This window comes from Pleurodeles waltl, chromosome 4_2 (assembly GCF_031143425.1).
Source record: "Pleurodeles waltl isolate 20211129_DDA chromosome 4_2, aPleWal1.hap1.20221129, whole genome shotgun sequence".
NCBI classification, from domain to species: Eukaryota; Metazoa; Chordata; class Amphibia; order Caudata; family Salamandridae; genus Pleurodeles; species Pleurodeles waltl.
In genome coordinates, this window is record NC_090443.1 from 957,270,819 (window position 1) to 957,293,792 (window position 22,974).

General features: G+C 48.1%; 1 protein-coding gene across 6 annotated transcripts in view; it reads right to left on the bottom strand.

Annotated features, from left to right (window-relative positions):
* MAST2 (microtubule associated serine/threonine kinase 2) overlaps positions 1-22,974 on the bottom strand; it is a 1,054,635-nt gene that overhangs the window by 223,146 nt on the left and 808,515 nt on the right. For all 6 annotated transcript variants that reach the window (XM_069232766.1, XM_069232767.1, XM_069232770.1 and 3 more), the window contains one exon: positions 5,277-5,355. In XM_069232766.1, coding sequence (XP_069088867.1) covers positions 5,277-5,355 — 79 coding nt within the window. The remainder of the gene's footprint in view (positions 1-5,276; positions 5,356-22,974) is intronic.

A 22,974-nucleotide genomic window follows, 5' to 3' on the forward strand; every position in this document is an offset into this window, starting at 1 on the left:
GCTTGTTGTGTTGTTAACACATCTACACAGTAATGCTTCGTGAATGTATGAGGCGTAGACCAGGTGGCTGCTTTACAAATTTCTGTCATAGGTATATTCCCCAGAAAAGCCACTGTGGCGCCTTTTTTCCCAGTGGAATGAGCTCCTGGTGTAATAGGTAGATCTCTTTTTGCTTTAATCTAGCAAGTTTGAATACATTTAACTATCCATCTGGCAATGCCTTGTTTGGATATAGGATTACCTGCATGAGGTTTTTGGAAGGCTACGAACAATTGTTTTGTTTTACAAAATTGTTTTGTTCTGTCAATGTAATACATTAGTGCTCTTTTTATGTCTAATGTATGTAAGGCTTTTTCGGCTAATGAGTCTGGTTGTGGAAAGAAAACTGGGAGTTCCACTGTTTGGTTTAGGTGGAATGGCGATATGACCTTTGGTAGGAATTTGGGATTTGTACGGAGAACCACTTTATGTTTATGTATTTGTATAAAGGGTTCTTGTATAGTAAATGCTTGTATCTCACTTACTCTTCTAAGTGATGTGATAGCTATTAGAAAGGCTACTTTCCAAGTTAAGTATTACATTTCACAAGAGTGCATGGGTTCGAATGGTGGTCCCATGAGTCTTGTTAATACAATATTAAGGTTCCACGAAGGTACTGGTGGTGTTCTTGGGGGTATGATTCTTTTTAGTCCCTCCATAAATGCTTTGATGACTGGGTTTCTAAAAAGCGATGTTGAATGTGTAATCTGCAGATAGGCAGATATTGCTGTGAGATGTATTTTAATTGAAGAGAATGCTAACTTAGACTTTTGTAAGTGTTATAAGTAGCCTACAATGTCCTTTGCGGAAGCATGTATTGGTTGAATTTGGTTAGTGTGGCAGTAGTAAACAAATCTTTTCCGTTTGTTTGCGTAGCAATGTCTTGTAGTGGGTTTTCTAGCTTGTTTAATGACCTCCATACATTCTTGTGTAAGGTCTAAGTGTCCAAATTCTAAGACTTCAGGAGCCAGATTGCTAGATTGAGCAATGCTGGATTTGGGTGTCTGACCTGTTGTTTGTGTTGCATTAACAGATCTGGCCTGTTTGGTAATTTGATGTGAGGTACTACTGATGAGTCCAGCAGTGTTGTGTACCACGGTTGGCGAACCCAGGTTGGTGCTATGAGTATTAGTTTGAGTTTGTCTTGACTTAGTTTGTTTACCAGATAAGGAATGAGTGGGAGAGGGGGAAAAGCGTAAGCAAATATCCCTGACCAACTGATCCATAACACATTGCCCTTGGATTGAGGGTGTGGGTACCTGGACGCGAAGTTTTGGCATCTTGCATTTTATTTTGTTCCGAATAGGTCTATTTGTGGTGTTCCCCAGCGTAGGAAGTAATCTTGTAGGATCTGGGGATGAATTTCCCATTCGTGTATTTGTTGGTGATCTCGACTGAGATTGTCGGCCAACTGGTTCTGAATGCCTGGGATGTATTGTGCTATTAGGCGAATGTGATTGTGAATTGCCCAATGCCAAATTATTTGTGCTAAGAGACACAGTTGTGACAAGTGTGTCCCTCCTTGTTTGTTGAGATAATACATTGTTGTCGGTTTTGACAAGAATGTGTTTGTGGGCTGTTAGTGGTTGAAATGCTTTTAATGCTAGAAACACTGCCAACAGTTCTAAATGATTTATGTGGAGTTGTTTTTGTTGATTGTCCCATTGTCCCTGTATGCTGTGCTGGTTGAGGTGTGCTACCCACCCCATCATGGAAGCATCTGTTGTGATCACATCTTGAGGCACTGGGTCCTGGAATGGCAACCCTTGGTTTAAATTTATAGGGTTCCACCATTGAAGCGAGAAGTGTGTGTGGCGGTCTACCAACACTAGATCTTGGAGTTGACCCTGTGCTTGTGTCCATTGTTTCGCTAGGCACTGTTGTAAGGGCCGCATGTGTAATCTCGCGTTTGGGACAATGGCTATGCAACCTCCTTTGCGTATTGTCTGGTTCCCCCATACTTATTCCCTGCTCAAATCTGTGTTTTTCATGCATTTGGCTGGAAAGTCCTTGCTCTTCTGTGTAAGAGCTTCTTTTGGGCTCCGAAGTCGCTTTTTTCGGTACCGATGCTTCCGATAAAGTCTTTTTCGGATCCGACGTTACTTTTCTCACTTTGGGTGAGTCGAACTCTCGGTGTCAAGATCGTTCGATGCCTGAATCTCGACCGGAGTCGGCTGTCTTCGCCAATTCTTTGGCCTTTTACGGTGCCGATGTTTGGTCACCTTCTTTTCGATGGGTTAAACCATGGCCTGCTGGCGGTGGCATCACCTTGGCCTTAACGATCTTTGTGTAAGTTTTGGACGGGGCAGTTTTACTCACTGTTTTCTGCATCGTCGTGGGTCGCTCACTTTCGGATTCGTCAGAGTCCGTCCCCTGGATGGAAATTCTTTCCTCCTCTTCGACGTCAAGTTGTTCTCTCAGTGTCGATGCCATTTGTAGTCTTCTCGCTCTTCGATCACGTAGGGTCTTTTTTGATCGAAACGCCCGACAGGCCTCACAAGTATCCTCCCTGTGTTCTGGTGATAAACACAGATTACAGACCAACTGTTGGTCTGTATAAGGATACTTCGAGTGGCACTTCGGACAGAAACGGAAGGGGGTCCGGTCCATTAGTTTTGTCGATGGATGCGGTCGGGCTGACCAGGCCCCGCTGAAGAGCGGAACCCCTGAAGGGCCGCCGGAGCGCTTCTACTATCGGTGTCGATACGCTAACACTAAACCGGTACCGAGCGCGAACAATACCGTTGAATTTTCGATATTTAGCTAACTTTCCCAATTTGAAATACGGAGCGAAGAGGAACACGTCCGAACCCAATGGCGGAACGAAAACAATCTAAGATGGAGTCGACGCCCATGCGAAATGGAGCTGAAAGGGAGGAGTCCCTCGGTCTCGTGTCTCGAAAAGACTTCTTCGAAGAAAAACAACTTGTAACTCTCCGAGCCCAACACTAGATGGCAGGATAATGCACAGCATGTGTATCTGCAGCTACACATGCCACCAAACATATGTATATATACACACGTATATATACACACACACACACACACAGGCACACACCCACCCATACGTGCATAGAAGCAACAATATTTACATTTTTCTGATATGCACATCTATCTTGTGGTGAACTATGCATTTTTCTTCAAATAACACAAATGAACATACATACATACATACATACACACAACACATAGTAATTTAGTAGCAGGCATAAACTCCTCTGTGTATACCACCTATATGTACATACAAGCAGCAATATTTAGTTGGTTTGATATAAACATGTATCTTGTGGTGCAGTATACATTTGTTCCCTTTATTTACTTGCTTCTGTTTATAACACGAAGCACAGTTCAATGACGCATATATAATTAGATTCATCTTCATACAGTGAGAAGCATGGTTTGTCATGTTTGAGTGTACATGCACTGTCCAATTATACTTACATTTATATGTACATAAGCACGCACACTACAGAGAGAGCGAGAGAGACATAGAATATGTTACTTACCATTTAAGCATCAGTTTGGGGCATGTAGCACTGTAGAGTCACATGCTCTGCATATTTCGGCCATCTAGTGTTGGATCCAGATGTGTGCAAGCAGTTTTTCTTCAAATAAGTATCTTGAGTCATGAGGTAAAGTGATTTCTCCTCTTGGTGAGAATGCGCATGGGCATCGACTCCATTGTTAGATTTTTTTTCCCACAGGCGGGTGAGAATGGATTGTGAGTATCAGTAAAGAGATGTCCATGCAAAACAACCCTTAAGAAGGGACTGCCATAGTCCCAGGTGTCCGGGGAGGAGGGTGAATCTACCGCACTACATGCCACGAGCAGATGCTTACAGGGAAAGTAACATATTCTGTGCATGACTGTAGATACAAATGCTCTGCACAGACTATAAAGCAGTGCACTCCAGTAGGTTTGGGTGAAGAATTTTGCTCTGCCGGCAGTTTTGGCCACTCTGCATTACACATGTACTGCAGAGTTTGGGCAAAATTACACACTTCACCACATGTTTTTTTGTTTGTTTGTTTTTTTGCACGTGGTTTGCCAATGCTAAGTTGGTGAGCACGAGTGAGAACTGGCACTCCCTAGCGCGGATTTCAGTCACTAAGAGGGCACCTGGTGAGATTTTTCCAACGTGGGTGGTTGCGACCATTCACGTTGGAAAAGCTGCCGCTTGAGTAGAAAATCAACTCGCGCTGCAGCACATCCAACATGAGCAGCAGCACTCCCTGGCACGCCACATGGTGCCATTAATGCTCATTTCTCAGCGTGTAACAAGCTCCCATGCTAAAAATCAACACTGGCAGTGCGACGTACCGATTTCCACCCACTCGCAAAGCTCTGTGGAATCTTGAGGAGTTTTTTATGTAACTCTGCAGAATTCCGTGGAGGGAAACTCTGCGAGTTCCACTCACCCCTGGTCTCAAGATCCCTTTCCCCGGGTTTTCATCCCTAACACCCCAGGGCCGCTGTCTCTCAGACCTCAAGTCTCTTATCTCTCCAAAGGCATCCTCAGCTCCCAGGGCCCACATTCTAATGTCCAAGCCTCCCATCTCTTCACCTCTCCTCTTCACCTCCAGTTCTCAGCTCTCACTCCTCAGGTCTCCATGTACCCTACCCAGGCCACTGATCTGTCCCAGAGCTCTTGTGTCACTCTCTCCCACATGAGGTACCTCTCATCTCCCTCTTCTGAAATTTCTCTTATAGGTCTTTCACAGTCTCTTTTCTCGGAATGTATTGCTAACAAAGATCTTGCACCTCCCTCCTAAGCTGCTCCTTGTAGGAAGGTGTTGCCCTTCAAAATCAGACAGTGTTGGCAGAATCAATACCCTGGCATCTCCCAGGGCCTCATTTACTGAAGTAGTTTAGAGGAGGAAAGCCGTAGCTTTCAGCTATTTAATTAGAGTTTTCATCAAGTGCAGACTCCGGATATTTCAGAGACTGAAAGGAAGAAGCGTTTGCAGCGCCACAGGGAGCAGGGTAGAGTCCCCAGCATCCTTAGCACTACAAATGAGGAATAAACAAACACTGTTCTTGTTGACAGCTAAGATCAAAGGAAGAGCCAGTCCAGATAAGGTGGCTGTGAACAGCAGGGAAGAGGGAAGCAATGAACAAAGAAGAACATTTCACAAACAGTAACTCCTCTGTGATGAAACCATGAAGGATAACAGATACCTCTAGGCAGTGCAATTCAGGTGTTGGGACTGAAGAGGAGACGTGCAAAAGTACTTACTGAAACAGTAGAGCTGGGAGTGTTGGTTCCATATCCAGATGAGGGAAGAGACGCCAAGGACCAGCGCCGTCCATCCGTCCTGCGAAGGAGGGAAAAAGCCCATCACTCGGAGACAGCTCGACTGAAACTACATCATAGTTTTATTCTACACAAGCGACTGCTTCCAGCTCAGATTAATTTTGGTTAAACATATATGACATCTCGTAGCTCCAGAGCAGTGGTGCCCAGCGAAGGTCCTACGATGAACCTCAATGTTTACTCACTCGCATCATTAGAGGTCATCCAGAAAGCCTAGCCAGGAAGCGGCCCTCCTGGGCCTACGCTGGACACCCTTGTCCTGGAGCAAGCAGAAACCAAGGCTGTGACGCCTTTGGAAACGTAATACAATTACATTAACCGACAAGATGCTTTTCGTTTCAAGGGCTTTTGAGAGAGAGAAGGATCGTTGTTTGTGTCTATGTGTTAAGACAGATCCATCTGAAGCCTGCATTTTCAGCTCATCATTAACATGAAAATGAATGAAAGAAATAACATGAGTGCAAAACAAAGAAACTGCGTCAATTGGATGGAAAGACAAATACGGATTTTCTTTCAATGCTACCTGTTCACATATCATATAAGATTATCTAGCTGTATGAATAACGTTTTTTGTATTTTTTACACAGTAACACATTCATCTCATTGCATATTGCGCAGGGTTACAAGACTGCAGTAGGTTCCCCAGAGCATCGAAGGCGAGACAACCAAAAGGTGCAGATTAAAACAGTCAGACAATGTATTTTACTCAATGAGAAGGCCGGCGTTGTTAAACGCTGTGAACGAGGGGAGCTACCGACAGCCACACACTGGAACTTTAATGTCTTCTTGTATCAGTTGCCTGAATTACGAGCGGGCATGATGATGTCTGGAGCGCCACAGTGACAATTACAAATAGACGACCCTCTTCCCTAACAATCCTTTAAAAACTGCAATCTTTTGTCCCGGGTATCCCTTTACTGGTTGCAAGATATCTGGGAGGAGACATGTAGCTTATCCGGCGTTGCCCAACACCAACTGCGAGCCTCCATCTTCAAATCCCTACAGTCTCTTTGCTTCACCGCAAGGGGGTGCTCTGCAGCACCGCCACGTGCCGTCCAGGGGCTGGGGCATGGTTACTTTCCTCAAAGTGTAACTGTCTATGAGGAGCCCTTTCTTGTTACACCCAAGAACTGCACCGACCTCCTGCTGTGAACACACCAGAGGTCACTGACCCCTTTAAAGTCACGGGCTGCTACCACAGACAGACAAGATAACACGATGCGAACAACGCCAAGTGTGCATTCCTCACACAGACCCACAACTACGTCACCTTCGGTGACAATATCCGCATCCAAACTAGGGGGGACCACAGAAGAAACCCGGACACTCCCACTGAAGGAGAAATAACTGTGTAATGATTTTAATGCAACATTCGACTTAAGACCGTCAATCTGCCCGAGTTTCATCAATATTATCCGACCAATCGGGGCTGCAGGGAACTTCACATAACTAAATTAATCCCACCCAAACACTCTCCTCCCAGTCTCGTACTCCCCTTTCCCAGAAACGATGAATTAACATACAGCAGCAGTTATAGCTTAGAGAATCGAGGCGTTGATATTGGTGAGTGAAATAGGAACGCACTATGGGATTCATTCTTTCAGCTGCAGCATAAACAGATATTTAAATATTATGTTGTTGGAGTAAAAGCCACTTTGAGAAAGGCTACTGGTCTTTGTCTAGGCACATGCTAATGCAGTAACGCTGCAATATATTTAACTACGTCGTCTATACAGACTATCCCCTGGTCGAGGAACTACAACCCCCATTTCTTGGTGTACACCACACACATCAGATGCTAAAACAGAGCTACTCCAAGAGTACACCCAATACAGCCAGACAGCAGAACAGCAGCACGGGCTCGGACTCAACTTAAACTATAAAGGTTTCTAGAATTGATTTCATGAACCAGAGGTACAGCCACAAAAGTGCACACATCCTAGTCCACCGGACTGAAAGCACTGCAAGGGCACCCTGGGAGTATACAGAGAAAAAGACATACACAAGCTCAAAATGGGCGACGAGAGCAGCCCACAGACCTGGAGAGCTGTACCTTGGTTATACCTTTCAAGCTCGATTAAATAAATCACACACGGTCCATATCACATACGCCTGACACAGCGGGCATCTGCCGTACAGTCATCTACTCACGGCTCCCACCAGCTGGGGAAGCAATAATGAAACTGACCAACACGCACTATACAACACATACACACTACATCACATACATCCACCACAGAGCACTGACAGATCCCAAAGTTGCCTGATTCCAAGATACACCACACACTAACCTTCCAAAGGGCACAAACAGAACATGTACCAAATGTATCTCACAATCATGATGCTCCGAGCAGCCCCTGCCATCAATGTATGATGCGCACAGAAAGATAGACAATAACACATCCGCGCTGCAACTGAGAGACCACAACAACTAGTTATTATTACAGAGCCGGCACAGAGAGGTAAAACATCACACTGACTTCACTACACTCTAACGTCATCAGTCACAGGAAGGTAGGAATGCCTTCACAAGGGAACGAGCTTCAAGTGTACTCTCTTTCTAACCCGCTGCCCAAAGCAGCAACAGACCCCCCTTGGCATGGGCTTTGTGGCAGCCACTGTGACCGCCTTTAGTCTGGAAGCCAGAGGTCATCTGCCTGCAACCAGACTACATCTCTACAGTGGCTTCTGGCCAGACCTACCTGGACGGCTGCATGCAGCCTCATCCTAAATTCCAAATGCAGCTAAACATTTTGAGTAAAGAACTGATGGTTCATTTAGGTGAACGTGCAGACTTTTGTGTCAATATTTTTACTAATGGTTGGTATTTTATTAGTCACTGGTTTTGAGTCTACATTTTTGCACTCTGTCTCCTTTAGCTTCTTCTTCACATGCTACCTCATATAGTATACTGTGCGCTTCCCCCCCCCCCCCCCCAGACAGATGTCTGCAGGTGGAAGTGACTTTGGTTTCATTTTTTGTTTTTGTTTAGATCAGACCTCAATTTCCTCCATTGATGGTATAAACATGAACTGCAATGAACATGTTGTAAAAGCGGGCTGCACAGTATTGATTTTTGTTCCAGCTGTGCCCTGGAAGACAAGTGCTGGGGACGACCATCACAGCAGGTCCTTACCACCAAGTTGTATGATGACCCTGAGAAGTGTGTCGTTCCTTCTGGAGTTTCTGCCTGAGAACAGTCTAGTCCATTAATGTGTGGCAGGCACAACAGCTGCCTTTAGTATCACAAGAGTGACCACCTGTCAGTGTGGCTTCATGACATACGCTTGAGCTACTCCTACACCGTGAAGACCAGGACGGCAGGGACGAAAGCTACCACTCCAAGTCACATCAACAAGGCTACTTAGATGACAGGTGAGGATGGAGCCTTTAAAGACTGGGACAAAGCTCATCGGAGAGGGACCATCGCTTTCGATCTGCGTTTAGATGATGCTGAACCTCTCTCCATTTCTCTACAATGAGCAATCTTTGGGATGCTGCCTTCCTGGTTCCTTCTCTGAAAACGCTGTCCTCCTCCTATCCACCATGCCTACGCCCACTCGCAATTTCTTTGTACATAACTGAAAGCTCATTTGTCCTCTTTGGCTTTTTCCCTCTTCTGCCCTGCTAGTGCTCCTGCCCCAGGGTTGTGGTGCTAGTTTTCACTCTCTGACATCCTTAATGAAGCCCTGTACATTACCTGTGCTTCAGGGGGTCGCAGAATAACAGTTAAGGAAACAAATGACCTCAAAATGTGAATTTATGTGCCCAGAGGCGTCACCTGGAAAGCACACAGCAGACTACAGATGGGGATTTTTCCTGGCCCGTGACACCCCAATAATTTATTTGCCAAGGGAGGTTTTGTGGTCTCCAGCAAGCTCCACTCAATCCTAGACCCACCAATCATCAGTCAACCGGCTAGGCGGCATACTTTTGGCACATACAGTCATCAGACAGAAACACACGCTAGGAGCCCACAGGCTAGCAACAATGTATATGTATCATTAGACCCGTTACCTGTCGGCTCGGTGTCCATGGCTGCACGGAAAGCATGAACAAAAAATACCAAATTTAAAATAACACAAATCACTGCAGACTTTTAAAGACCTGCAAAAGAGCGCCTATTTGAGGTCTGATCACATAATAATTTTTCTGCTAAGTCCACATATTTCTCTCTGCTGAAACAAAAGGAGTACCATATATTACACCGCTGTGCTGGGCATTAACGTATCATGCTCATAGTGACCGCAGAGGTAAATGCGCATACTAATGAGATGTCCTGCAGTCGCCAATGAAGTCTCTGAAGATATTCTAGTTTGACGTCTACACAGGGCAGTGGCAGTGTCGTTACTCAACCAAAGCATCCTGTGGAGCCGGTAGACACTACTAATCGCTGAACACTGCATGTGCGACATCTGCAGGAGGCGTCTCGCTGGGATGTGAAAACTAATAAGGCAGGACATAAGAGGGAGCGAGGGTGAATCAACCTATGGAGAAGCAAATAATGACACAAACTACTATCATGATCCCTGTCCATTTCTGAAGAGTCCTGTCCTATCTTAGGTGTTTGACTAATTGATGCCTTTAAATGTGTAGGAAACTGTGTCAGCAAAAGGATTTTGCATCCCATCTAACAACCAGGGGCACTGGCTTCAAACAGTGACAGAGTGCAGGAGGTCAATGCCCAGTATGGGTGTATATGACGTATAGTGTGTGACGCGAGCTAAAAAGCAATGGAGCTCTTCAAGAGGTACCATGAGGGTATACAGGAACCAACATGGTTGAGTGAGTGGAATTGAAGTGATGACCAAGGGTGGGGTACAATGGGCCAGGGAGTATAGAGAGATGGGTATGCCGGGGAGGAATGGCAGGGAAAGCCGATGGCCTTTTAGGAGCCTCCAGAGCACACTGCATGTCTTTATCATCTCTAACAGGGACATGGCAGGCTGTAACTTAGAGAACTCACATGTCTTGTGCTAAAGGCTTCTGCATGCCCTTCAGACATGTATCACTGTCGTATTGTCAACCCCCTTTCTCATCCTTGTTACTGCCAGCATAGCAGAGGTGCCTCTTGGACCCCGCTTTGGAATATGATATATATATTTTTTTTACAGAGAAGCGATTCATCAAATGTGTTAATTAATGGCATCTAAACAGTTCTCAAATGTCCATTCCATTTTACGAACAAAGTGAAAGAATGAGAGGTATAGTCCAATGCACATCCTCCTTTTACACATTTACCCACAACAGGTGCATAAGATAAAAATCTAGGATTACCCCATGGTGCAATCATCTATTTTACCACAGTATAATTAGAAGGTAATTCACCCACAGGTTATACAGTTCATGATACGACAGAGAGGGGATGTTCTCTTGACAAATGTGTGACTAAAGGGAAGTGCTACCCCCTCGTGCCAATGAAGCAGGATCAGAAACCAGAATAGGGTAACTTATAGCCATGAAAAATTCAGGTATGATAGCTGTTGGACCTGGCTTTTTGACAGGGACATCCCCAAACTTTTTGCCTCCTTCCTCCTATTTTTCTGACCTGTTGTTGTTGGCTTTTGACCTCTGGGCACTTTACCACTGCTAACCAATGCTAAAGTGCATATGCTCTCTGGGTAAATTGTACTACTGATTGGTTTATCCATGATTGACTATTTAATTTACTTGTAAGTCCCTGGTAGAGTGCACTACATGTGCCTAGGGCAGGTAGATTAAATGCTACTAGTGGGCCTGCAGCACTGGTTGTGCCACCCACCTCAGTAGCCCCTTAACCCTGTCTCAGGCCTGCCATTGCAAGGCCTGTGTGTGCAGTTTCACTGCCACTTCGACTTGGCATTTAAAAGTACTTGCCAAGCCTAGAACTCCCCTTTTACAACATATAAGTCATCCCTAATGTGTGCCCTAGGTAACCCCTAGAGCAGGGTGCGGTGTAGGTAAAAGGCAGGACATGTACCTGTGTAGTTATATGTCCTGGTAGTGTGAAACTCCTAAATTCGTTTTTACACTACTGTGAGGCCTGCTCCTTTCATAGGCTAACATTGGGGCTGCCCTCATACACTGTTGAAGTGGCAGCTGCTGATCTGAAAGGAGCAGGAAGGTCATATTTAGTATGGCCAGAATGGTAATACAAAATCCTGCTGACTGGTGAAGTCGGATTTAATATTACTATTCTAGAAATGCCACTTTTAGAAAGTGAGCATTTCTTTGCACTAAAATCTTGTTGTGCCCTTCAATCCACGTCTGGCTAGGTTTAGTTGACAGCTCCTTGTGCATTCACTCAGACACACCCCAAACACAGGGTACTCAGCCTCACTTGCATACATCTGCATTTTGAATGGGTCTTCCTGGGCTGGGAGGGTGGAGGGCCTGCCCTCACACAAAGGACTGCCACACCCCCTACTGGGACTCTGGCAGACAGGATTGAGCTGAAAGGGAACTTGGTGCATTTCTTAGAGACTCTTTGAAGTCACCCCCACTTCAAAGGCACAACTTAGTATAAAACAGGGCCTCTGCCCTACCTCATCAGACACTTGCTGGAGAAGAAACCTGAACCAGAAACTACATCCTGCCAAGAAGAACTGCCTGGCTGCTCAAAGGACTCACCTGTCTGCTTTTCTACAAAGGACTGCTGCCTTGCTGTTGGCCTGCTGCCTTGCTGAACTCTTGCCTGGCTGTAAAAGTGCTCTCCAAGGGCTTGGATAGAGCTTGCCTCCTGTTCCCTGAAGTCTCAGGACCAAAAAGACTTCACTCTTCCTCTTGGACGCTCCGTGCGCCAAACTTTTCGACGCACAGCTTGTTCCGCGGCAAGAAAAACGCCGCACACCGACGCTGATCAACGCGACGCCTTCGGGACGACCGAAACTTTGACGCACGGCCTCGCAAGGACAACGCCGCCCGACTTCCCGGGAGAAATCGACGCGACGCCTGCCGTGAGATCAAAACTTTGACGCACGGCCTCGCAAGGACAACGCCGCCCGACTCCGCAGGAGAAATCGACGCGACGCCTGCCGTGAGATCAAAACTTTGACGCACGGCCTCGCAAGGACAACGCCGCCCGACTCCGCAGGAGAAATCGACGCGACGCCTGCCGTGAGATCAAAACTTTGACGCACGGCCTCGCAAGGACAACGCTGCCCGACTCCGCAGGAGAAATCGACGCGACGCCTGCCGTGAGATCGAAACTTCGACGCGCAGCCCCGCAGAACGACGCGCAGCCGGAAAACAAGCAGGAAAATCCACGCACAGACCCGGGACATCTGGTAATCCCCGCGACCCACAGAAAGAGACTGTCTGCGCGCCAGAAAACGACGCCCGACTTCCCTGCGTGGAAAATAACGACGCAAGTCCGTGTGTGCTGGGGAGAAATCGACGCACACACCCTTTTTCCACGCACCTCTTCCTTTGTGGCCCTCTGAGGAGATTTTCCACCAGAAACCAGGTACTTTGTGTTTGAAAGAGACTCTGTTTACTTTCTAAAGACTTAAGACACTTTATATCACTTTTCAGTGATATCTTTACAAATTCATATTGCAACTTTGATCGTTTTGACCTGAAGATACCCAGATAAATATTATATATTTTTCTAAATACTGTGTGGTGTATTTTTGTGGTGTTATGCTATGGTGTTGTATGATTTATTGCACAAATGCTTTACACATTGCCTTCTAAGTTAAGCCTGACTGCTCGTGCCAAGCTACCGGAGGGTGAGCACAGGGAGATTTTGGATTGTGTGTGACTTACCCTGACTAGAGTGAGGGTTCTTGCTTGGACAGAGGGCAACCTAACTGCCAACCAAAAACCCCATTTCTAACATTGGTGATCAGCGGTGAGGATAGGACTTGTGTTTGTGCAGTGACATACAGTAGCTGAGTATTTCACTACCTACCCACAGTTGAAGGTCAACTTGATTTTTCATCTTTTTTGGTTCTTGGTTCTCTGATGTCCTCCTGGATATACTATTGATATTTTGGACTTTGGATTTTGGTTTTTGCTGATAAGATCTTATCAAAATGGGATTGTGTACCTACTCATTCTTTGTTCGTACTGACCACCTCACTAAGGCTGACCTAAGGAAGCTTTGCAGACAATGGGGCCTTCCTGTAGCAAGGAGATCTACTAAAGCGGAGATGCTCCATCACTACATAGTCTGGGGGGAGGAAAGATGGGCAGAGAGAGAGGCAGCAAGAAACCAAATGACTAAGTACCCCTCAGATGAGGAGGAGGACTACGCACATGAGGAGGAAGACTACTCAGAGTTGGACAGTGACCCAGAAATAGATGAATGGCTCCGAAGTCAAAGGCGACAGGAGCAACAATTAGAGGAGTATCTTGCAGAGGTTGAGGCAAAAAGACTCTTAGCCCTGGAAGGAGAAAAGATTGCAGCTCAAGAGCGGAGCTGTAAAGAGCTGAAACTGGAGGCCGGAAGGGCTGAGTCCAGTTCAGATGGTGGCAGCAAAAATCTTGCATCTAGTACTGCTGAAGAAGGGCACAAGCCCAGAGATGTGGTGCCCAACTTGAAGAAGGGAGTTGACACACCCCAGGCAGTTCAAGGGTATGAGGTAGTTCCCGTTATGCACAGGGTCCCTGAGGAGGATTGGGGAACTGGCACAGGGAGTCATATTCCTACTGGGGGGAGGGACACTTTACTGACTCTAGCAGAGAGTGACAGAGAAAAGGGTTCCCCCCTGGTGGACGTCCTGGATATAGAGTGTAGAGACATCCCAGAAGAGTTTGGGTTGAGTGTCAGGGACAGACAGATACTGTCTCACCAGTCTCAGGAGGGTGAAGTAGAGTGCTTTTCCAAGGTTGAGTTACTGGGTGGTTGGGTGAAGGGTACTGTGGTTAATACATGTGAAGGGCAGAGTGATGTAATTGCTGGAGAGCATATGTCTGGTCCTTATTTTCCAGAGCTACGCCAACACCAGGTGGAGTGTGAGTTCTCTGACCCCAGGGAACTTACAATGGAGGCAGACTTCTGGGTGAGTACCAGAGAGTCTGAAGAGGCATTTGGGGGTGCTCCTGAAGGGAGTGGTCTAGGTGGTTCCCAACCGAGTGTGGTGGGAGAGGATTGTAGTGTCCCAGGTAGGTCCCAGGTCCTAGAGGGTTCCATGAGGGAACACCAGGAGGGAAGCCTAGCCTGTACCGTAGGGCCACCTTTTGAGGGAAGCCCCGCAGTGTCAGAAGAACTTGGGGGGGTGACTGTAGCCAGCATCCCAACAGTTCTGGTGTCTGGCAGTACCCCTCCTAGTGAGGGGGTGCAGAAGTCCAGACATAGGGTTGAGAGGGGGTTGCAGACCCCAGTGGAGGACCTTGAGAGTCAGGGGACAGCTCTGAGAGCAGAGCCCCCCAGGAATGACCCAGGTGAAACCGTTTCTGGTTTGGGGGAAACCCAGACTCTGCCGGATGGGCAGAGGTCGGGAGACCTGCGCCAACCAGACTCTTGTGTGGCCCTTGGGGACGGTGTGTCCCTTGTGGGGGGTGAGAGTGCCCCCCAGGAAGTCCTGGCATGCCAGGCAAAGATTCAACCTCAGGCTGGTGACTCTGGGTTGGATACCCAGGTTCAGAGGTTAAACTATGACCTGGTGGGAGGTAGATGTGCCTCCCAAGAAGTCCTGCTGTGCCAGGCAATTGTCCAACCTCAGGGTGTTGACTCTGGATTGGATGACCAGGTTCAGAGGTTAAACTCTGACCTGGTGGGGGGTAGGTGTGCCCCCCAGAAAGTCCTGGCGTGCCAGGCAATTGCCCAACCTCAGGGTGGTGACCCTGGGTTGGGGAACCAGGCTCAGAGGTTAAACTCTGACCTGGTGGGAGGTAGGTGTGCCTCCCTGGAAGTCCTGGCCTGCCAGGCAATGGTTCAACCTCAGGGTGGTGACTCTGGGTTGGCTAACCAGGTTCAGGGGATAAGCTCTGACCTGTTGGGGGGTAGGCGTGCCCCCCAGAAAGTCCTGGTGTACCAGGCAGTGGTCCAACCTCAGAGTGCTGACTCTGGGTTGGATAACCGGGTTCAGAGGTTAAACTCTGACCTGGTGGGGGGTAGGTGTGCCCCCCAGAAAGTCCTGGCGTGCCAGGCAATTGTTCAACCTCAGAGTGCTGACTCTGGGTTGGATAACCGGGTTCAGAGGTTAAACTCTGACCTGGTGGGGGGTAGGTGTGCCCCCCAGAAAGTCCTGGCGTGCCAGGCAATTGTTCAACCTCAGGGTGGTGACTCTGGGTTGGATACCCAGGTTCAGAGGTTAAACTCTGACCTGGTGGGAGGTAGGTGTGCCTCCCAAGAAGCCCTGCTGTGCCAGGCAATTGTCCAACCTCAGGGTGTTGACTCTGGGTTGGATGACCAGGTTCAGAGGTTAAACTCTGACCTGGTGGGGGGTAGGTGTGCCCCCCAGAAAGTCCTGGCGTGCCAGGCAATTGCCCAACCTCAGGGTGGTGACCCTGGGTTGGGGAACCAGGTTCAGAGGTTAAACTCTGACCTGGTGGAGGGTCAGTGTGCCCTCCAGGAAGTCCTGGCATGCCAGGCGATTGTTCAACTTCAGGGTGGTGACTCTGAGTTGAATGGCCCAGTTCAGAGGTTAAACTCTGACCTGGTGGAGGGTCAGTGTGCCCTCCAGAAAGTCCTGGCGTGCCAGGCAATTGTTCAACCTCAGAGTGCTGACTCTGGGTTGGATAACCGGGTTCAGAGGTTAAACTCTGACCTGGTGGGGGGTAGGTGTGCCCCCCAGAAAGTCCTGGCGTGCCAGGCAATTGTTCAACCTCAGAGTGCTGACTCTGGGTTGGATAACCGGGTTCAGAGGTTAAACTCTGACCTGGTGGGGGGTAGGTGTGCCCCCCAGAAAGTCCTGGCGTGCCAGGCAATTGTTCAACCTCAGGGTGGTGACTCTGGGTTGGATACCCAGGTTCAGAGGTTAAACTCTGACCTGGTGGGAGGTAGGTGTGCCTCCCAAGAAGCCCTGCTGTGCCAGGCAATTGTCCAACCTCAGGGTGTTGACTCTGGGTTGGATGACCAGGTTCAGAGGTTAAACTCTGACCTGGTGGGGGGTAGGTGTGCCCCCCAGAAAGTCCTGGCGTGCCAGGCAATTGCCCAACCTCAGGGTGGTGACCCTGGGTTGGGGAACCAGGCTCAGAGGTTAAACTCTGACCTGGTGGGAGGTAGGTGTGCCTCCCAGAAAGTCCTAGTGTGCCAGGCAATTGTTCAACTTCAGGGTGGTGACTCTGAGTTGAATGGTCAGGTGCAGAGGTTAAACTCTGACCTGGTGGAGGGTCAGTGTGCCCTCCAGGAAGTCCTGGCGTGCCAGGCAATTGTTCAACTTCAGGGTGGTGACTGAGTTGAATGGGCAGGTGCAGAGGTTAAACTCTGACCTGGTGGGGGGTAGGTGTCCCTCCCAGGAAGTCCTGGTTTGCCAGGCAGTGATCCAGTCTGAGGGTACAGACCCTGGGCTGGAAGACAAGGTTCAGGGTGTCCCCCCGGACCTGGAGGGAGGGGCTACTGATAACAGTGCCCCTACCATGTTGTCTTCTGAGGAGGCCACTCCTAGTTGGAGGGTGCTGGACCCCAGAAGGGAGGGCAGGGGGAGGGAAGCCTCACCCCGGGCCCTAGTCCAACCTGAAGGTACAGGCCCCAGGTTGGAGGGCCAGTTGCAGGTTAACAGCCCTGCACTGGTGGAGGAATGGTACAGGGTGACTTCTGTAAGCACCCTGACCATGTTGGACTCTGGGGGTACCGCTCCAGGAGGGAGGGTACAAAGCCCCAGAGGGGAGGACCAGGTTCAGGCTGTCATCCCTGACCTGGTGGAAGGGAGAGTGGTTAAAGGGTGCCCAGCACCTGGGGCTACCGCCCCCCACTCTCCACAGCCACAGTGGTTGGAGAGCTTTGAGAGGCCTGGGGCCTGGCTCTCATCCCTGGCAGCTGTCAGTAATCACTGTGGCTTGCTGTCCGGGTGGACAGAGTTATCCCTGGGGAGGGGACAAGTGTCACACCCCAGGGGTAGAGTGGGCAACACCACTGTGTTGGTCATGGTGGTACTATCCTGCTCCTGGGATACATCTGTGAGCAAAGTAAGGTTAGGTGCTGCACAGATGAGATCCGCAGGTAAGGAGAAAGGTTCCCCATGGGTTGGCTTAGTGGGCCCTGAGAGTATGGACAGAGTGATCCAATTGGAGTCAGGAAGGCGAAGAACTGGAGCATGCCCCTGCTGTTGTGGGCCTGGGTCCTTGTTCTGTCGCCTCAAACAGGGAAGTACATCAGGATAGTGATTGTTCTCCCCTGGCTTTAGGCTGGTAGGGGGTCATGTTGGACCTGGCTTTTTGACAGGGACATCCCCAAACTTTTTGCCTCCTTCCTCCTATTTTTTCTGACCTGTTGTTGTTGGCTTTTGACCTCTGGGCACTTTACCACTGCTAACCAGTGCTAAAGTGCATATGCTCTCTGGGTAAATTGTACTACTGATTGGTTTATCCATGATTGACTATTTAATTTACTTGTAAGTCCCTGGTAGAGTGCACTACATGTGCCTAGGGCAGGTAGATTAAATGCTACTAGTGGGCCTGCAGCACTGGTTGTGCCACCCACCTCAGTAGCCCCTTAACCCTGTCTCAGGCCTGCCATTGCAGGGCCTGTGTGTGCAGTTTCACTGCCACTTCGACTTGGCATTTAAAAGTACTTGCCAAGCCTAGAACTCCCCTTTTACTACATACAAGTCATCCCTAATGTGTGCCCTAGGTAACCCCTAGAGCAGGGTGCGGTGTAGGTAAAAGGCAGGACATGTACCTGTGTAGTTATATGTCCTGGTAGTGTGAAACTCCTAAATTCGTTTTTACACTACTGTGAGGCCTGCTCCTTTCATAGGCTAACATTGGGGCTGCCCTCATACACTGTTGAAGTGGCAGCTGCTGATCTGAAAGGAGCAGGAAGGTCATATTTAGTATGGCCAGAATGGTAATACAAAATCCTGCTGACTGGTGAAGTCGGATTTAATATTACTATTCTAGAAATGCCACTTTTAGAAAGTGAGCATTTCTTTGCACTAAAATCTTGTTGTGCCCTTCAATCCACGTCTGGCTAGGTTTAGTTGACAGCTCCTTGTGCATTCACTCAGACACACCCCAAACACAGGGTACTCAGCCTCACTTGCATACATCTGCATTTTGAATGGGTCTTCCTGGGCTGGGAGGGTGGAGGGCCTGCCCTCACACAAAGGACTGCCACACCCCCTACTGGGACTCTGGCAGACAGGATTGAGCTGAAAGGGAACTTGGTGCATTTCTTAGAGACTCTTTGAAGTCACCCCCACTTCAAAGGCACAACTTAGTATAAAACATGGCCTCTGCCCTACCTCATCAGACACTTGCTGGAGAAGAAACCTGAACCAGAAACTACATCCTGCCAAGAAGAACTGCCTGGCTGCTCAAAGGACTCACCTGTCTGCTTTTCTACAAAGGACTGCTGCCTTGCTGTTGGCCTGCTGCCTTGCTGAACTCTTGCCTGGCTGTAAAAGTGCTCTCCAAGGGCTTGGATAGAGCTTGCCTCCTGTTCCCTGAAGTCTCAGGACCAAAAAGACTTCACTCTTCCTCTTAGACGCTCTGTGCGCCAAACTTTTCGACGCACAGCTTGTTCCGCGGCAAGAAAAACGCCGCACACCGACGCTGATCAACGCGACGCCTTTGGGACGACCGAAACTTTGACGCACGGCCTCGCAAGGACAACGCCGCCCGACTCCGCAGGAGAAATCGATGCGACGCCTGCCGTGAGATCAAAACTTTGACGCACGGCCTCGCAAGGACAACGCCGCCCGACTCCGCAGGAGAAATCGACGCGACGCCTGCCGTGAGATCAAAACTTTGAAACACGGCCTCGCAAGGACAACGCCGCCCGACTCCGCAGGAGAAATCGACGCGACGCCTGCCGTGAGATCGAAACTTCGACGCGCAGCCCCGCAGAATGACGCGCAGCCGGAAAACAAGCAGGAAAATCCACGCACAGACCCGGGACATCTGGTAATCCCCGCGACCCACAGAAAGAGACTGTCCGCGCGCCAGAAAACGACGCCCGACTTCCCTGCGTGGAAAATAACGACGCAAGTCCGTGTGTGCTGGGGAGAAATCGACGCACACACCCTTTTTCCACGCACCTCTTCCTTTGTGGCCCTCTGAGGAGATTTTCCACCAGAAACCAGGTACTTTGTGTTTGAAAGAGACTCTGTTTACTTTCTAAAGACTTAAGACACTTTATATCACTTTTCAGTGATATCTTTACAAATTCATATTGCAACTTTGATCGTTTTGACCTGAAGATACCCAGATAAATATTATATATTTTTCTAAATACTGTGTGGTGTATTTTTGTGGTGTTATGCTATGGTGTTGTATGATTTATTGCACAAATGCTTTACACATTGCCTTCTAAGTTAAGCCTGACTGCTCGTGCCAAGCTACCGGAGGGTGAGCACAGGCTGATTTTGGATTGTGTGTGACTTACCCGGACTAGAGTGAGGGTTCTTGCTTGGACAGAGGGCAACCTAACTGCCAACCAAAAACCCCATTTCTAACAATAGCCGACTCACGCCTCTGCTAAAATTGCATGAAATCTCCTGAGCAATTAGGCAGAGTTTTAGAGAGTCCTGTAGAAAGCCAAAGATCCTCTTTAGATCCCTTTTAGAGTATAGAATGGCACAAACCGCAAAGGATGTATGAAACATTTTTTAATCAAACATCCAAGTCACAGCAGTTTTAACAATGGCTAAGTTACTCGTCGAATACAAGAGATGTCTTGGTTATACCCTTGGTCATTTTATATTACAAGCTTGATTCCTGCGCATGTCCAGATTCAGAGCACATTTTGAGCTCCCAGAAGGGGGTCGAGACAGGTTGAGTGGAAAGAGATTCTACTCTGGGGGTGAGAAGGCACCTCTGATGAAGTATGCCACTCTAAACTGCGGCTGAGGGGGTCTTCTATTTTTTCCAACTTACTGTGGCGAGGCAGGTGATTACACGATAAGGTAATCCTGCCCATGCATTTTTAATGGGTAGGAATTACCATTCCACTCCACTGTTCTTGAAAAAAACTAGCTAAAACTATGGAATAGCGAGCTCGGGGTATCTACCTGTGGCTCAGGCTTTGTCAATTCATTCTAGAAGTCACTTTTGGACATGTGGGACACTTCAAGTATCCTTTGTATGCCCAGACCTGGTCCCAAGCATGTAATAAATGAGGGTCAGTAAGGATGAAACACCCCGGTATGGCAGTGCCCCATTCACACGTGGTAGTGCTGAAGAATTTGGACCGATTGTCCGTTTCAGGCAGAACCAAGACGAATTGTCCTTTTTTGGTGTCCTGTCTGTAATAGAACTGAGAAGCCAAATGGGACAGAATACACACAGGTAACTACTAGATCTTCACTCTGATTCACACGTGTTCTTCCAGTGCTTGTCAATGTGAGTTACAGAACGCGATGTGGTCCCGAGCTTGTGCTGCAATGAGGACTAAAGTTGCACCTCACTAGAGGTTCTACTAGACGAAAAAACATTTGGAGTTACGCTTTTGGGGCTGCTTGTATTCCTGGTTGAAGGGCACATGCCAGGAGTATAGCAATCGGTGCAGCAAGTGCATTAGCACCAGGGACTGGACGTTGAGGGGTCCACTCTAGCTCCAGTTATGGCTGTTGTCTACCTATCCGGGAAGCCAAGGGCCAGTTTCCCCTGCCTGCATTAGTGCCAACAGCTGAACCCGTGACCTGGGCTAATAGGTTGGGGACAAACATCTCCCTTAGGGCAAGACCAAAACTGATTTTCACATGGTTGGTCCTTATCTGTAATTTTAGTAAAGAGCTAGAACAACGAAATACAGTGTGTTGGTATTATTACACGTGATTCAGATGTGCAACTACTTTCAAGCTCTGGCCACTTCCAGCACAATACTTAAGTTTCCAGAATCAAATAAGCATTGGCACAGCCTATTTTTCTCCACTGGCCAGTGCGCTTAGCTCGATGCTACTAGCTTGGCCAATAATGGGTGCCTTTAAAATTCTGACAGCATTTTGAAAATAACATTTTCTTTGCTTTTGCAATGGTCATCATATTGAGTCTACAGGTGGCATGGCTGCCATTTTGAAAGTACAGAAAATACCATTCCAAAATGGTCGGCTATCATTGTAATTTTAAAAACAGACGCCTTTGGTAAATCCAATAACGAGAGAGAGGAGGGGGTGGCACAAGGCAGCAGTGGGAGGCGCAGGAGAAGAGAGGGGTCTTGACACCAATCAACAGCAATGTTTGCTGCCGGCGGAAGCGGCCAACACAAGAGGATTGTGGGTGGGAAGAAAGAGAATGCAAGGAGTGAGGAGGCCAAAGGGAGGAGAGTGGGCACATGCTTGAAAAAGAGAGGAAGGAGGGGGCAGTGTATTCACTCCCATCGACTGCATAGTTGCACATGTCAAAAAGAAACGCCATTCAAAATAAAGCCAAGAGCCACGGGAAGGTTGTGGGATCAAGGCTTTAGCCCAGTTTTGGAAGGGGGTGGGTTAAACGAGTTGAAAATGGACAGGATTCCACCCCTACCTACTACTTGGCGTCCCCTCCTCCTCTAGAGGCGGGGAAACTGCTCTGTTTTTCAACAGTAGAACCGCAGCGGGTTCCACCACTGAAAACACTTTGGTGCCTGCCACAAAACCAGCGAAAGCCCAATAGCTTGGCTCTGGAGGCCCATTCTCCTCTGGTGATCTTCCCTGGCCGGGGCTGCCAAGAGAGGTTTTGCAGTCTTGGGCAAGAAAAGACCGTGCCTCTCACGTTTGGTAACTTGTTTCTTAAAACTTTAAATCTGTCAGGCGATCTTCCAAGACAAAATGGTTCAAGGAGAGATTGTGTATTTTCACTGAAAGCACTCTCGCAAAATAACAGTGATCTTGGACTACAGTGACCTGGTTTCTAATGGGCCGGTAGAGGAGCGGCCAGCACCGCCCTGCAGCTCGGTGGCAGCATAAATAAGGCCATTTACGTTTATGCCACAAAGTGCTGAAGCTTCCCTTTACAGAAGGGCGGATAAAACCTCTCTTAGGTGCGGCCCGCACCAGCTGATTGACACCGGGACTTACAAGTGAACATAATCAATAGAAACACAAAGTAAAGCGAATCTACTGCTTTACCGAATGGTGCAGCAGCAACATTTGAAAGAAAACCATGTATCACGTTGCAGTTTATGGCACCTACACTAGTCATTTACAGAAGACAGTCAAAATAAATTGTTTTTAATAGAAAATGAAGGGAAAAAAGTAAACACATTTATTAGTATTGAAAATACCAGCTTTATTAATTAAGCTTACTTTGCATGGTCTACCTTTAGTACAAAGAGACATGCATCCACAAGGAAGTTCCTCAAATCGCCTGTAGAGGGCGGGGTCTCCTTCGCTATCGAAGAGAAGATTTTTTCGCCCTTTCAGCTGGGCAGGTTTGTTAATAGCAATATCTACAACACTATGACTGGCCTTTGAATGATCTGAGGGATCATTGCGTTCCTTGAGGGTGAACTGCCCAAACTCTGCTGCTTTTCCAATATTTTCCTTGTGACATTCCCAGTCACTACCTTGTATGCTATTTTCGTAGTGTCACCCAATTAAGAGCTCTGTGCTAT